The 16,742-nt window shown below is 43.0% G+C and overlaps 1 protein-coding gene across 2 annotated transcripts in view; it reads right to left on the reverse strand.

The window, feature by feature from the left end:
* The window catches only part of GALNT2 (polypeptide N-acetylgalactosaminyltransferase 2), a 161,093-nt gene extending 144,889 nt beyond the window's left edge, over positions 1-16,204 (reverse strand). For both annotated transcript variants that reach the window (XM_030556859.1, XM_030556860.1), the window contains exon 1: positions 16,044-16,204. In XM_030556859.1, coding sequence (XP_030412719.1) covers positions 16,044-16,154 — 111 coding nt within the window. In that variant the 5' untranslated portion in view covers positions 16,155-16,204. The remainder of the gene's footprint in view (positions 1-16,043) is intronic.
* Between the last annotated feature and the right edge of the window lie 538 nt (positions 16,205-16,742).

A 16,742-nucleotide genomic window follows, 5' to 3' on the forward strand; every position in this document is an offset into this window, starting at 1 on the left:
GAGTTGAGTCATAGATAAGGTCAGAAGGGATCACTGCAATCATCTAGTCCAGGGGTCGGCAACCTTTCAGAAGCGAGGTGCCAAGTCTTCATTTATTCACTGTAATTTAAGGTTCTGCATGACAATAATACAGTTTAAATCTATATTATATAACTAAACTATAATTGTATGTAAAGTAAATAATAGTGCAGCGAGGTGAGTGAGGCCGGCAGCTGGTATCCCAGGCTGGCAGTGGGCTGAGCAGGGATGGTGGCCAGTACCCTGGCTGGCAGGGGGCCGATGACCAAACCCCCAAGTGGCTGCAGGCTGAGCGGGGCCGGAGGCTGGAACCCCAGACCATCAGTGGGCTGATGAGCGGCTCAGCCCGCTGCCAGTTTGGGGTTCCGGCCACCAGCCCCTGCCAGCTGGAGTCCTGGCCACCGGTCCCGCTCAGCCCTCTGCGGCCTCGGATTCCGTTAAGGCCAGCAGCAGGCTGAGCAGGGCCCAGCGGCCACGACTCCAGCTGGCAGCAGAGTGTCACTATAATCGGCTCGCATGCCGCCTTTGGCACGCATGCTGCAGGTTGCTGACCCCTGACCTAATCTGACCTCCTGTAATAAAACAGGCCACTGGAGTCCCTTTAATTAATTCCTGTTTGAATTAGAAAATCTCTTTTAGAAAAACATCCAATCTGGATTTAAATATTTCCAAGCCTCAAAGCAAAATGGTAAGGTGAAGCGATTGTTCAGCATAAGTAATTAATACATATTGTAAGGGACCATTCAAGATAGGAATGGCCCCATTAACACCTGGGACCAATACTGCTAAAACTACACAGCATGTTAAAACAACGATCAAAACTGAGGCCACATCTACACTACAAATTAGGTTGATCTAACTTATGTTGGCATATAGACACCACAGTTTTAGAATCACTTGTGAGCGTGCACACTTGGCTCCTGGATTGGCGGTTACACGTGTCACCACAAGCGCTTATATCCATTGTATTGCCAGTGTGAAGCATTGGGGGGGAAGGCTCCTGGAGGACTTTGACAGTCAATGTAAGCAACAGTGTCTACACTGACGCTGCACTGACCTAATTACATTGAGGGTGAATACACTGCTCAGCGAGGTGGCGTTACTAAATTGGTGTAGAGAAGGACTTAAATTTGGCTCCTGCTGACATAAGGGAAGACACTTCCACAGCGAGGTCAATGCAATGCAGCTTATGTCGACCTAACCGTGTAGTACAGATGAGGCCCAAAAAGTGTGCTAATAAAATTTACAGATCGCACAAAGCTGGGAGGTATAACCAACATGGAGGAGGACCAGATCATATAAGAAGATCTGGATGACCTTTTAAACTGGAGTAATAGAAAGGGGATGAAATTTAATAATGAAAAGTGTCAGATCATGCATTTAGAGACTAACAAGAATTTTTGTTATAAACTGGGGACTTATCAGTTGGAAGTGACAGAGGAGGAGAAAGACCTGGGTGTACTGGTTGATCACAGGATGACTACAAGCCATCGGTGTGATGTGGCTATGAAAAAAGCTAACGTAGTCCTAGGATGCATCAGGTGAGGTATTTCCAGTAGAGACGGAAGTGTTCACACCATTATACAAGGCACTGGTGACCTCATCTAGAATACTGTGTGCAACTCTGGTCTCCCATGTTTAAGAAAGATTAATTCAAACTGGAACAGGTGCAGAGAAGGGCTACTAGGATGATCCAAGGAATTGAGTATCCAGTATTGAGGTTTTCCAAGCATTTGGCTAATTTAGCCTAACCAAAAGAAGGCTATGGGGAAACATGATTGCTCTTTATAAATACATCAGAGGGATAAATACCAAGGAGAGAGAGCAGTTAAGGTAAATGCTAATGTGGACACAAGAACAAATGACTATAAACTGAGCATCAACAAATTTAGGCTCAAAATTAGATGAAGGTTTCTAATCATCAGAGAAGTGAAGTTCTGGAACAGCCTTCCAAGTGGAACAGTGGGGATAAAAACCTAACTGGCTTCAAGACTGACCTTGCTCAGTTTATGGAGGGAATGGTATGATGGAATGGCCTATGATGGCATGTGGCCCACTGGCAACTGACAGTAGCAGAAATCCCTAACTGCGGAAGATGGGACACTAGATTATTTCTTTTCCAGGTATCTGCCTGGCAGGTCTAGGGACTAGGGACTAACTGATGGCCATATCTGTGGTCAGGAAGGAATTTTCCCCAGGTCAGACATGCAGAGACCCTGTGGGTTTTCGCCTTCCTCTGCAGCACAGGACACAGATCACTTGCAGGTTTAAGCTAGTGTAAATCGTTAATACTCTATAACTTGAAGTCTTTAAACCATGATTTGAGGACTTTATTAACTCAGACAGAGGTTAGGAGTCTATTTCAGGAGTAGGTGAAGTTCCGTGGCTGCAATGTGTAGGAGGTCAGACTAGATGGTCACGATGGTGTCTTCAGACCTTGATGTCGATGAGTATGGAAAAGCTAGCAGAACAGTTAGACTTATTTAGTAAGAGGGGTTTTGTGATATTTTGAGCATTACCAAAAGGCATCCATACATGGGTCAGTAATTTTACTACAACACCTACAACAGAATCAGACAGCCACACATTAACAAAGACAGTTTTTACAGGAGGAATCCTAATATGGATATGGAGTCATTAAGACCATGTACTTTAACTAAGAAAGGTAATGCTCACAAAAAGTGCTGAATTTTACAGCCAAGCCTATGTAGTTTACCATCCTGGACACTGTGATCAGAAGACTTCGCCTTCTGTGAGTGAAAGGATGAGATACGGCATCCTCCTTACCCTGTCAGTCATTCTAGATCAGTGTTTTAAAATTAATTGGCAGGAACTGTCTTTGTGACAGACAATACCAGGAACAACTGCTCTAAAGACTGCTAACAAGAAACTAATAAGCACATAAAAAAAGAGCTGGGAGCAAGACAACAGAACTATAGGCAATAAAGACTTCGCATCCAGACATGCAGTAAATAATTATTACAGCTCCCAAAACTGGAAGTGACATTTGACGCCACCTCAGAATATTTAAGCCTTCTTGACATTTATTTTAGTATCAGAGCATGTTTCAATGATTGCAGGTCAGTCAGATACAGGAAACAAGAAGTAGTTTTATAATACGAATCCTCAGCTCAGGACAAGCATGTATTATGCAGGAGAGAAGAGCAGAAAATAAACCATCTTGCAACACAAACAAATATGGCGATATCACAGCCAGTGTTCTGTCTAATTTTTCCCACCCATATGCGGAATGAATTTTGTTATGTGCAGTGATATGAAGCTGATGTGTCACATATCACCTCCATATTGGTGCACATAACAAAATTCATGTGGTGGGGGTAGGGCTGAGGGGTTCGGAGTGCGGGAGGGGGCTTAGGGCTGGGCAGAGGGTGAGAGCTCTGCCTGGGGGTGCAGGTTCTGAGGAGGGGTCAGACATGAGCAGTTTGGGATGCAGCAGGGTGCTCTGGGTCTATGGCAGAGAGAGGACTCTTTCCCCCACCCCCCGCCCTCTCTCTCCCTCGCAGAAGCACTTGGGCTGGGGGGAAGGAGAGGTGCCTCTCCCCACCATGGAGGCTCTGGGGCTGGGGCGGCAGAATAAGCACCTCCCCTCCCCCGGCACCTGAAGGTCTGGACCATGGCTAGGTTCAGGGAGGAGTGCTCGAGCCGCAACAGGTCTGGCAGGGCCTGGGTTTGGAGAGGGGTGCACTGGCCGCAGCTGGGTCCAGGCTGGGGTAGAGGCGCTCCACTTGGCAAGTTGGGGGCCGGACGCTATGTTCCCTGGATGGTTTCCTGAGCGCCTGCGTGAACCTAAATAGGTTGCTGGTCTACTTTGACAGCTAATTTCCTAGTTAATTGATTAAGATGTGACTAAATTAGGGAATTTCTTAAAAAAACAACAGCAATTAGACACAGCAGCATTGAAAACTAATGTAGACAGAACCACAAACTGCCAACACCATTTTTATCACTGTTTCAGTAACCCCCTTTGGGAGCAAGCCTTTTCGTAAGCTCTTCAGGATAGAAAGTCTGTTATGATTTTTACAGTGTTTAGCACAAGGACTGGGGTTCTAGGCAATACAAATAATGATAGTCAAACCAGTACTAAAGACAATTTTGGCAGCCTTTTTACTGGAGTTTCCATCATTGCTAAACCAGTGTTCATAATGGTGAGAAGTTTTCCAAGAGAGTCCCTGCACTAGACAAGATCTTAGAAATTTCTAGGAAAATATACACTATTTCAGTTACTTGAAAATATTGACACAATGAGTGTAAACCAATACAATGCTGTGTTCTTGCCTTTGCAAACAGCCTGAAACAAACCTAAGATGTATGAACCATCCCAGTCATCTCAATGGGTTAAGTGTAACCTCAATGATTTTTTTTTTAATTATGCTTGTGCTTTTATTTACATGTTTACTGTATAGAAACAATGCCTTTCAGGCCTTAATTGTTTTTAAACTCAGAAATACTAGGAACATCAAATCTGGTCTTACCTGAGTTTGCTCAAGAATTTTTGCAAGGTCTTGGGGATGTTTTTGAGGCATAGCACCTTACCTTAAGGTTCTAAAAGTTTGCAAAAGCTTTCTATATCATAGATATCAGTCACTGCAGGAGAGTCAAGCATTAAGAATAAAAACAAATCTGAAGAGTCTAAACATCCATTCCCTTCAGTTGCTCGCTTTTGACTTTCTTGGCTCTTGTGTTACCACTAATTCTCCAGTCAAAAGTCTTGAGGCCTAGAAAGTATCTGAATTTCTGATGCTAGGTTGCCACATAAAAAAGAAAGTTTCAGATGTGTTTTCCCCCCCCACTCTACTGCAATGAGCCACACGCCCAAGTTTCTCTTCCACCCTCCCAAACAACCCATATGCACATCACCTTTAAATGTGAAATCTGAAGATGACATTGTAAACATCACTTAGCTATTTCAATGCTGATCACTTTTAGTAAAAATTTATTAGCTAGATGTTTATTTCACAATCAAGTGGCAAAAGACCCAAATGTCCCCTATCCAGTTGCCAAAATATCCACCTTTACCCCAATCACTTTCTATGATGTAAGTAACAAATTTTAAAACTGAAAACTTGAGGGCAACATAGAAAATTAAATTTAATATCAGAACAAGGGGGCTACTGTATTTGAATTCTCATTTAAAAAAGGAAATTTTAATGAATTAACAATTACGAATGTCTTGCCTGCCACCACTACCTAGGAACCCTGCTAAAGTCTTTGGCTTTGAACTACAGTCTGGCATAGGGCATTAACTCACATGGTACTGTCTACCATGGACCTAAGCAATACCATCTTTTCCAAAGGGGGTTTTGTGGCAGGAGGCAGAGTATTTCTGTATATATCCAACAGGAAGAAAAATGGTTCAACAAGTAATCGGTCCTTTTTGACACTGATTTATCATTTTTAAGGAGGTATTAAGAATAGTTCTGAAGAATCTGGTAAATGATAGAACCATTCCAAAGATTTCACAAAGGGTCTTTTTTGTATGTGTTAAAATTATTATTATGTCATTTAGCTGTCATGTGCAGAAAACTTCAAAAGAAAGCCAATGCTGAACTGATGGAACTAAAAAGAACATTTCCTAATTAAAACTTCAAAAAAGTATCAATTAGTGTATTAAGTATAGGTAATAACTGCTCCACAAATTAAATCAGTTGCCAATTTGTTAAAAATTAATCACACTGTAAAAACTGCATCTCAATGGGATTTTCATGGCAAAGTGACAGCCTAAAAAAACCTAACACAGAGTCTTCTCAGAACACAAGCATGAAAAATTCTATAACAATATAATGAGACCCATACTTCAGAAGTTGCTCAGCTTATACAATGCAATGTTATAGAATTGCATCTGGCAAAATCTAGGAGCTGGCACACAGTAAAAAACTGAGCAAATTTACTGATTATGAAAGATGCTGAGTAGACAGCCTTGAATACTGAAATTGTCCACTTCTTGACAGAACAGATATAATGGTAGTGCCAACAACGCAGGCTCTTTTGCACTGCCTGGCAAATGTGCCCCAACACTAATCAGATGAAATCTTTGCTAGCCAATGAAAAGATAATTCACCCAAAGATTAACTCTCTTTGTCCTTTCTGCTGAGTCTGCCAGTTGTAGTAGAGGTTTCGTGATACAGATATTTACTAATACACCTCTACCCCAATATAACATGACCCGATATAACACGAATTTGGATATAATGCAGTAAAGCAGCGGGGAGCCCCGGGCCCTTTAAAGTGCCACCCGAACTCCACTGCCAGAGCTCCAGTAATGATTTTAAGGGTCTGGGGCTTCCCGCAGCAGCTGGAGCACTGAGCCCTTTAAATCACCGCCAGGAAAGCCAGTCCAGTCCGGCACAGCATACCAGGTCTTGCCGGTACACCGTACCTACTTACTTGCACCTCTGGTTTCACCTATAACACGGTGAGATTTTTTGGCTCTCATGTTATATCAGGGTAGAGGTGTAGCTGGACAGAGACATTTGATCACTTAGGCCAATGGGTTTCAACCTTTTTTCATTTACAGACCCCTAAAAAATTTTTAATAGGTGTGCAGACCTCTTTGGAAATCTTAGACAGTCTGCAGACCCCCAGTGGTTCACGGATCACAGGCTGAAAACCATTGATTTATGCCAACACACCATCAGATGGCAACAACTTGATGCCAAATCAAACTGGTTAATAAGAAGTAAAATTTCCATCACTTTACCAAGGCATTAAAGCAGCCAGTCTCAATGTACATTATTAAGTGTTTAGATTTTTCCAATCATCTTAACAGAAGCAAAGAATCAAAAACTGGCCACCACTCCATTAACAATCCTTGTAGTTCTTGCATCATGCTGAAAGTGTACTTACAGCCTGCTCTTAAACAAACAGGACTAAGAGATCACAACAGTTTATTTTAGCAGCCAAAAATAATTTCAGTTGTACTGATTATTTTCAAGTGGCTAAATATAAGGAACCTCATACAATGAGGAAATAGATATTATTTGATCAAGTCATCTGTCTGAGGAGTCATACGTAACACCATTTGTTACCTGGGATTATCTCAACCCAAAGCTATGCTAGCTAATCTCTGTTTTTCAGGTGGTGTCAGAAAATAAATTAGTGGGGGACACAGCACCTCTATCCGATTTGTACACACAAGAGTGCTTCCACTCAAAAATCCTTGCTTTTACTGGAGTACAAATCACACATCAAAACAAGCAATGTAGAAGCAGCCCAAACAAAGTTACCCAAAATTTGAGGTGATGCCTAGTGATTAAGCAGCAGGGTTCCGGTGGCCAGCCTTTCTCCCAGCCACTGGGGAGTTTGATGCCAGCCTCCTAGTTCATAGAAAATCCAAACTTCTCCAAAGTACACTCTCTAACTAAACTCTTTATAGGTTCTCTCTGGACCAAGCACATAACTCATAACAGCCTCTAATTAGAATCTCCCAAGTAACAGCAAATAATTCATTATTCTACTTATCAGCAAAGCAACTTCAGCAAGAAACTTACAAACACAGGTAGCCAGACCAAGGTCAGCTATTCCCACTCCCTATGACCCTATCCTTTCACTTTATCTATCTTAGTAACACCGCAATTGTGCGGATGTTTTTTGTTCTATCTACCTAAGCCAAGGCCAGAATTTTCCTGACTCTGGTGTCCTCACTTCCAGCTTGGTGGCTAGGTGCACAACATGCCCATGGTTATGTCAAGTCCAGTTCTCTCATAACGTTAGCTTTGTACCATTCCTTTGTATAACCTTTCCGCAACTGAATCCTTTGTATTTCAAGCACCTCTGGTACATGGTGCAACAGGGAATCAAGAATCTATTCAATTTCTTGCCAATGCTTGCCCCCCATGCATACTGTAGGGGGCTTTTTGCTCATTTTTTTCAAGTTACATGAAGGTGTTTGTGCAAAAGTGTATCAAAATATTACAAGAAAAATTAGTCACACAGAATGACCATGTTTTGATAAAAGTGTACATTGAGTAGTAGAGTTTCTGTATGCAGGTAGTTCTTAAATTAATTGGAAAACTTAATCCCAACTATACATATACAATGAGAGAGTCTAAATCAGCTGTTACAACTCAAGAAAGAGATCTTAGAGTCACTGCGGAGAGTTCTCTGAAATCATCCAGTCAACATGAAGCAGCAATCAAAAAAGCAAACAGAATGCTGGGAATCATCAAGAAAGGGACAGATAATAAGACAGAAAATATCATATTGCCTCTGTACAAATCCATGGTACACCCACACCTTGAATACCGCGTGCAGATGTGATCGCCCCATCTCAAAAAAGATATACTGGAATTGGAAAAGGTTCAGAAAAGCGTAACAAAAATTACCAGCGGTATAGAACGGCTTCCATATGAGGAGAGATTAATAAGACTGGGACTTTTCAGCTGGGAAAAGAGACGACTAAGGGAGGATATGACAGAAGTCTATAAAATCATAGGTGGTATAGAGAAAGTAAATAAGGAAGTGTTACTAATTTCATTTGGTGGCCCCCTGTTCTTGTATTATGCGCAGGAATAAATAGGTAGCATGTTTAAAACAAACAAAATATTTTTTCCACACAACGCACTGTCAACCTCTGGAACTCCATGCCAGAGGGTGTAGTGAAGGCAAATACTATTACAGGGTTCAAAAGAGAGCTAGATAGATTCACGGAAGATAGCCACCGAAGGACCTACTAGCCAGGATGCACAGGAATGATGACCCTAGCCTCTGTTTGCCAGAAGCTGGGATTGTGTGACCCGGCATGGATCACTTGATGATAACCTGTCTGTTCATTCCCTTTGGGGCACCTGCCATTGGTCACTGTCAGAGGACAGGATACTAGGCTTGACGGACCTTTGGTCTGAACCAGTATGACTGTTCTTATGTTAAAAATCTCCAGTGATGGAAATTCCACAACTTCCCTAGGCAATTTATTCTATTGCTTAACTACCCTGACAGTTAGAAAGTTTTTCCTAATGTCCAACCTAAATCTTTAAGTGAGAATACCTTAATATGAGGAAAGTAGTTGACAGTGCAGATGGGAAAGAAGTGCATTTTGTAGGGATAAAAGCAAAAGATTCAATAGAAAAAAAACTGCCATCATATTTGTATTATAGACAGGCATCAGAAATCAAACAGTATTTTTGGAAGGAGTTGGCACACCTTATGAGCATGGATGGTGTTTACACTAAATCTTGTAATGCATGACTGTCAAGAAACCGAAACAGGCATAGTGCTTATGCCTCACATCATTCATTCTCTACACTTTTTAAACCGCATCACTCCACAGCGCCATTTCCATTCACAGAAGAACCCTAAATACTAAGAGCAACGTCACTACAGTTTTAAAGTTGATGTATACAGAAACCATAGTGAAGCAGCAAATCAAAGTGGAATATGGAATAATACTTTGAGAATTACAACCATTAAACCTCACAATAGCCATGCAAAATGGAGACTAAAAGACAGGCAGTCTAAGAGACTTGCTCAAGATGATACACCATGTTCATGGAAGACCTATGGATAGAATCAGTCTTGTTTCCTCAGTTCTCTGATCTAACCACTAGACAATTCTCCCTACACATCGACCATACTTAACTCAAGAGTGGTATCATCAGCACTGAGACCAAAGACAATTACTAAACTGAAGAACAAAAGCAACAGGTGTCTTGCAGCTAAATATCAGTTTCCCACTACCTCCCCATGCAAATGTGAGGTTTCCCATCAAAATATCACCTCAAAGAGTACCGAGGAAACAGGGAAAGAGCCTATTACGTAATTCTTGCCTGTCACTGCAAGTGAACCTAGTTTCACACAAGACAAATTCCATGAGGGTGACTGACTAAAACTACCACTGACTGACAAAAATGACTCAGTGTCTAAGCATACTAAAATAATTCTGTAAAATGAGACTTTAATAAACAGAAAATACATATAACTACATTTTCAAAAGACTTATGTACTGCAGTGAAAGAAGAAAAGCCTTGGTGGCACAGTAATTAAATAACACAATTCCCTTCTAAACGAAGAACTGCAAATTGCAAGAAAAAAAACAACAACACATGACCTATTACTATGGATTCGATTTAATCATGACAGTCATGGAATGAGTGACTTCCAACCACTGCAGGCTGAAGTCACGGAGGCTGCTGGAAGCTGCAAGATCCCCTGCCATCCACTGAGGCAGGAAGTTGTGGAGTACCGCTGCCACCTCCGGTGGCCCCCGCAACCGCCTGCCACCACAAGCGGTGGGGGAACCTCCTGAGCTCCCTGCTGCTAGGGGGCAATGCTGCAGGCAACCTCTCCCTGGAGCTCCCTGATGCCAGAGGGTGACGCTGCGGTCACGAAGCTCCACCAAGCTCCCAGCTGGGGAACCTCCGAGCTCTGGGCCAACAGTGGCAGTAGGGAACCCCCGAGCTCCATGCCACTGTGGCAGCTCCTAGCCCTCATCAGTGGTGGTGAACCCTGAGCTCCAGCTCCTGTAGGCAGTGAGAGACACCCGGAGATGCAGGCAGCAGGGGTACCCTGCAGCCCCCAGCTGCTACAGGCAGCTCTTAGTCCCTGCAGCTGCCCCTCTTGAAGTAGTGTGGCGAGCCACAGATCCCCATTTTGTGAGAGATATTTTTATTAAGTTAGGGACAAGTCACTCTTTCCATCAATTTTCTGTTTTGTCCATGACTTTTACTAAAAATATCCACCAATATTACCTCCAAAACAGAGAGGAGCATCATTTGTCTTCTAGTTCCATGCTCTTTCTAGAAAGTTAAGAACTCAAGAAGAGCGAAGAGCCATACAGAACTAGTTAAGGTACCTGTTCAAGATTAAGAATAGCCAAATTATCCTAACACTGAGATACTAACAAACTAAATCCAAAACCACATAGTATAAGGAGTTAATATTATTTCAAATGATAGCAGCCTAAACTCAAACTCCCTGTGTGGCTGTATGTTCAGAATCCTCAAGTTATAAAATGGGTGTAATGGGTTACACATATCCTCACACACAAGCAACAGAGGCCAAGTTGAGAAGGCTCCCTGCAGATATACTTTTTTTAAAATAAGTTTTCCCCAGAACAGCCCAGGGCCTCTATAGGGACACTGTCAATTAAAAATGCCACTTATCAGGAAGTTTTATTTTGCTGACAAAAGTAACATCTAAGACTACAATAACTGAAAAACTAGACAAAAACATTTCCTTTTGTTTCCACTTAAACCTACAAAAATGAATTTGAAATGTCATAACTCTGTATGTAGTTCTCATTCTCTCCTTCATACTTGTTATATGTGTTTCATTTAACACTATTTTACTTAACATCCTGGTTTAAAAAAAAACAAAACTGCATTATAAAGATATGCTGCATTTGCTAATGGGCACAACGCTAAAGTCCTGTCATCCTTGAGCTACCATAGAAGCACCCTATCCCCTGATCTTGATTTACTTTTAATCAACAGATATACTCTTGAGTTAAGGCATCACCTTTTCCTTCGAGTCATTCCTTTTCTGCTTGCTCCATGGTAAACCAACCTATCAAGAATCTGTCCATTTCAGAAAACCAGAACAGGAAAAAAAGATAGGGAGTGGGGGAGAGAACTGTAGAGAGGAGTCACACAACCAGCTCAGGAATAGCCTGCTTCCCTATGGCTCAGCTAATTATAATTGTGAATCCACCCAACTTTACTAGACCACAAACATCCTGGAATAACAGAGATTAACAGATCTTGGAACCATTTTACAAGTTTTTTTAGTTTGACCTTTAAGACGACCCTGCAGAGTTACCCATATGATAAGCTGAGAAACGCAAGTAGAATTAGGAAGTGTAGTGGCCCCCCCCCACCCAATTATCAGAGGCTCTTTAGGTGAAAATAATGAGGGACCCTCCAACTGCTGCTCTTTGGAGGGGGGGAAAGGGGGGAGCTTCTGGCCTGATAGACCCATTCTCTTCCACAGCTGTAGAAAGACAAGCAATCAGCCAGGGAAATCCTAATATGTTTGGGTAACAGTCTTTTTATGATTGCCTTACACGTACACATTAACTTGAGCAGAAAATGACTGTTCCTGTAAAATATTACCTGAGTAATAATCAGCGTACCATTCTGTAGCTCCAACAGATGTATCTTCCTGCTTTGAAAATGAGAACGGTCATGAAAGTTTATTTGTTCTGAATGAGAATGAATAGGCAGAACTAGCTGGCAAAAGAGTGCTAAATAAAACACAGAAGTATGCTACTTTTTAAACAGTAAGTAATCAAACATCCACATCATAAAAGGCAACAATTGTTTACCATCCCCCAAAATACTACAAAGTTTGTGTTTCTGATATACCATGTTTATGTTTTTGATGCTCATCATTATTTAGCACATTACTTATATAGAACCCAAATAGCTTAATTCAATTAAAGTATACACTACTACCTACACACATTCTTTATAAGCCAGTGCAAGCACTGAAAGACTGCAAATGGAGAACCAAAGAAACAGAAACACAAATTAACGATGTCAGACAATTCTAATAAGGGAAAAAACTAAAGTCCTGGTTACTCGATGGGCCCAATCATGCACCATACTGAGCAGCATCAAAGTCGTGCTTTCTCCCAGGCTGCTCCATATCCTTGGGAGACACGTCCTATAAACACCCACAAAGCTACTTCATTAGTCACATTCGAATCCCTCCTAAGGGCTGTCTTCTACAAAAAAGACCTGACAAGTTAGGCTGTGTACAGACCGCTGTCTATCATGCTAACCAATACTGTTTCACTGTTTACTTGTACTCCTCCATCTGTTTATATCAGGGATTGGCAACCTTTGGCACATGACCAGCCAGGGTAAGCCCCCTGATAGGCCAGGCCAGTTTGTTTGGCCAAACCTGTGGATGCGGCAGGGAATCGCAGCTCCCACTGGCCATTCCAGGCCAATGGAGGCTTACCCTGGCGGACCAGGTGCCAAAGGTTGCCCATGCCTGACCTATATACTTCAGTTGTCTCATCTCATACTTGGATTGTGAACCCTTTGGGCAGGGACTGTCTTTTTGTTCTGCTTTGTACATCACCTAGCACAATAGAGTCCTGGTCTATGACTAGGGCCCCTAAGCTATAATTACACAAATAATCAATAAGGATACTGAAGTCAGTGGGAATTGTTTGACCTCATCACCTTACAGTACATGTTCCCTAGATGTCTACTTTGTCATCCTAATATAAGCATATGTTCTTGGTATGAATGAAATCTGAGTAATTTGTATCCTAACTTTTAATTATATAATTATGAACCATCCTTTTCCTAGTTCTGTAATTTGTAGACTGAGCAAGCCAAGAATTCAGTCTACTAAAACTGCTATTCCACAAGAGACTCTTCTGTGCTTTTGCCGTACTGAAATAGTTTGAGAGCAGTCAGGACTACAGAGTCATCTAGACCAAGAAATTCACCACAGCAGAATTTCTATTCATAAAGCTAAGAGTGTGTTTTTGCTTTATTTCAGGATCTGACATTTTAAGTCAATTAATCTTTTACTGATATTTCAAAAGCAATTACATTCACACACCTCTTCCTCTACTTACATTCACTAAACCATTCTAAGGGTTGGGATTAAATTTTATGCTTCACTGACAGAAAATAGACCCCTAAATCACCAATCTATGTACGACTATTAATTTCCCCCACTTGTTTCTTATGACCCCAAATACCTATTTTCCTCTGTACCAGGCATTACTTTAGTTTTGCATATTTTAAGTCTTTAGTCTTGCAGTGCTAAGACCCTGTCCATGTTTATTAACTCTCCTCATTTTTCAGCTTCTCTTTGCTGTAACTCTCTCAACTCTTCAGACTTACTGAATTTTGTATGGAATGATAACTGGTCATGAAATGTGCAAAAAAGGATCAACATCACAGCCGTCAATATTAATACAGTTAAATAACGTGTCAAATATCTTTCCCTTGATAGTAATTTCTCTAAATATTAAGATTTTTGTCTTAGCTGACTTTCCCAGGCTCCATTATGTACTATGAGCAGCCTATTTTTACTTACTAAATATACTTGTATGGACCCTTAACAAAGAGCTTTTTAAGACCACTGCCCTAATTCCATCACATGCTAGACCTATTTCTGTTATGAGCCCCCTGTATCTGTTTAAGGAGAATGAGAGTTTGTATTTACAGTTATACATTAATATTTAGTTACAACATTAAAGTTTTATTTCAGTAAACGGTATAGTAAATTCATTTTGAACTATGAAAAGACAGCATGGTAAAACATTAACTCAGATGCAGACCCTGATGCTACAAACTCTTAGTCATGGAACTAACTATTTTACTTCAAGATTTACTGTAGGATCTGTCCCTCATCAGACTTCTATCATGAAAATAGCTACACATCTACAACTCAGACTCCAATCAATGTTAATGGGAAATACAGACCCATCTTGTAATTGTGAAACACTACTTCAAAAATAATTAAGGTTTGGATTTAAAAGGCCAATTCCTAGCTAAACAATATTACCCTAGCTTGTTTTTTTTTACATGATATGACATGAGCATATGTACAAGATAAACGGTTCTGACAATTTTGCCATACCTACCCATAACTTCTTCAAAACTCAAAACTTCCTGGCTTTGCTAGTCTTAATAACATAAAACTTATTTTAAATATTTTGTTAATTTGACTCTACAAAAATTAAAGTTTCATATTTTAAATTGTCTAAAGATCTTTGAACCCACATGAAAGTGGACTATAAAAGTACCTAACCAAAGCCTGATATTTCCATGCATTTATTTCCATGACCAATGAAGTGTTGCAATATATTGTAAAATATTTATTTAAAAAGTCACAATACATAACTAGATACAATTAAGAAGTCATTTAATGTAGTCAGGCAGTTTCAAAGCATTATTAACTGAACCATTAAACAAAAGAGATGAGCACCAGCTCAAGCTAAGCTGGCATTTGAAAAAAAAGTCATTGCAAAACCAAACTGGGGGGGGGGGGAAATCAACCTTTTAATCACATTAGCGCTTTTCTTTATTCCCACAATTATAAACTAAGGTTTAGAAAAACGGAGAATAAGGGACAGGGAAATAAAAATATCCACTGCTGTAATTAAAATTATATTTATCCTCTCTAGGTTGAAAAGTGGAACAACCGAATTATTAACCTCTTCCACACACACAAAAGGAGAAGAGGATTACTAGGAGAGGCTCTGCAACTGCCAAGGAGAGACGGAAAAGCAAGGGTGGCAGAAGAGGAGCCAGGGAGATGAGAAGAAAACAGATATGGGAATTGATCCCAGCTACCGACCAAATAATATTTAAGAGATGTTGGAAGAAACAACTGGTTAATTACATAAGGTGAATATCTAGTCAGAACATCTCTTCCTGCCCATTCCCTCTTTGTCCCAAGCCCGGCCCCCATTCTCTACCCTCCCATACAAAACTTTCCCACAGCCTGGGACGTGGCTCGTTGCAGTTGGAGAAGGAGCGATTCATACAATGACGAGGTGAAACCAGTCTGAAGTCCACAAAGAAACCATCTGCCTTTTAAAACGTGCAGGGGGGGGCGTTTATAAGCTTTTATCCACCCCCTCCCCTGCTGTTCTTCGTAGGCGGCAGAGGAGAAAAGAAATGAATCCCCTCCTCCCGCAGGGGAAAAGCCCCGGCTCACACCGCTTGGGGAGAAGAGACAGCGCAGAGGGGAGGCTGGGGAAAGCCGCCCGCACACTGTAGGGGAAACCCGGGAGACGGGACGATTCCCTCGCCGCCCCCCCCCCGCCGGACACACACCATAGGGGGGTGCGAGGGGCCCCCAGCAGCGCGCTGTGAGGAAGGGAAAGTCGCCACGCCGCGGAGTGAGAGGCTGCGGGGAGCCCACACACGCCACGGGAGGGAAGGGGCTCGGGGGGGGAACGGCCTCGGCGCTGCGTGGCAGGGAAGCGGGCCACATGGCCGGGGAATCCCTGCACGGGAGGGGGGGACCAGACCGCCCCGGCCCCGGGGGCGGGGAGACACCCCGAGGGGAGCCGCCACCCCCCGGCTCGCACTCACCTTCCTGCCGCCCCCGGCCAGCGCGGCGCTGCCCCCCGAGTACATGTAGTAGGCGATGCCCAGCACCCAGAGGAAGGCGAAGCAGAGCAGCAGCCGAGACCTGCGCCGCATCCTCCCGCCCGCCCCGAGCAGCCGCCGCCAGGCCAGCAGGAAACGGCCACCAGCAGCCGCCACCGCGCAGGGTCAGGGGGCAGAGGGCGAACGCCCGCCCCCCGGCCAATCCCGAGCCGCTCGGCCCCACAAGGGGCGGGGCAGGGAAGGACTAGCGCCGTCTCCATGGTTACATCACGCTGGGCCTCCCGCCGCCCCGCCCACCCCGGGTAGAGGGGCGGGGCTCCTGCCAGGGTCCCGTGACTCGCTCCACCTGTTCCGAGCGAGCCTGTCTCTGACCCGCCCCGTGCGCTGTCCCTTGGGAGAGCGTCCGCCAGAACGCCCGGGAGAGAGCGACGGGCAGCCTGAAGGGCTGGTACCCGGAGCGGCGCCCGGGCATCTCAGCCACGGGCAATACTTCCACAGAGGGGATCTTTATAGACCAAGGGAAGGCGCTTCTCTAAGGGGGGAGGCACCCGTGAAGAAAGTGGTGCAGCTGCTGCTGCTTGCAAGAAGCGTTTACAACTGAATCCTCATCTTTGTCTCCTGGATGTTTAGCCAACTGACCTGTTAGGCTCGTTATAACCCACTCTGACCTAGACCACGTTT

This window comes from Gopherus evgoodei, chromosome 3 (genome assembly GCF_007399415.2).
Source record: "Gopherus evgoodei ecotype Sinaloan lineage chromosome 3, rGopEvg1_v1.p, whole genome shotgun sequence".
NCBI classification, from domain to species: Eukaryota; Metazoa; Chordata; order Testudines; family Testudinidae; genus Gopherus; species Gopherus evgoodei.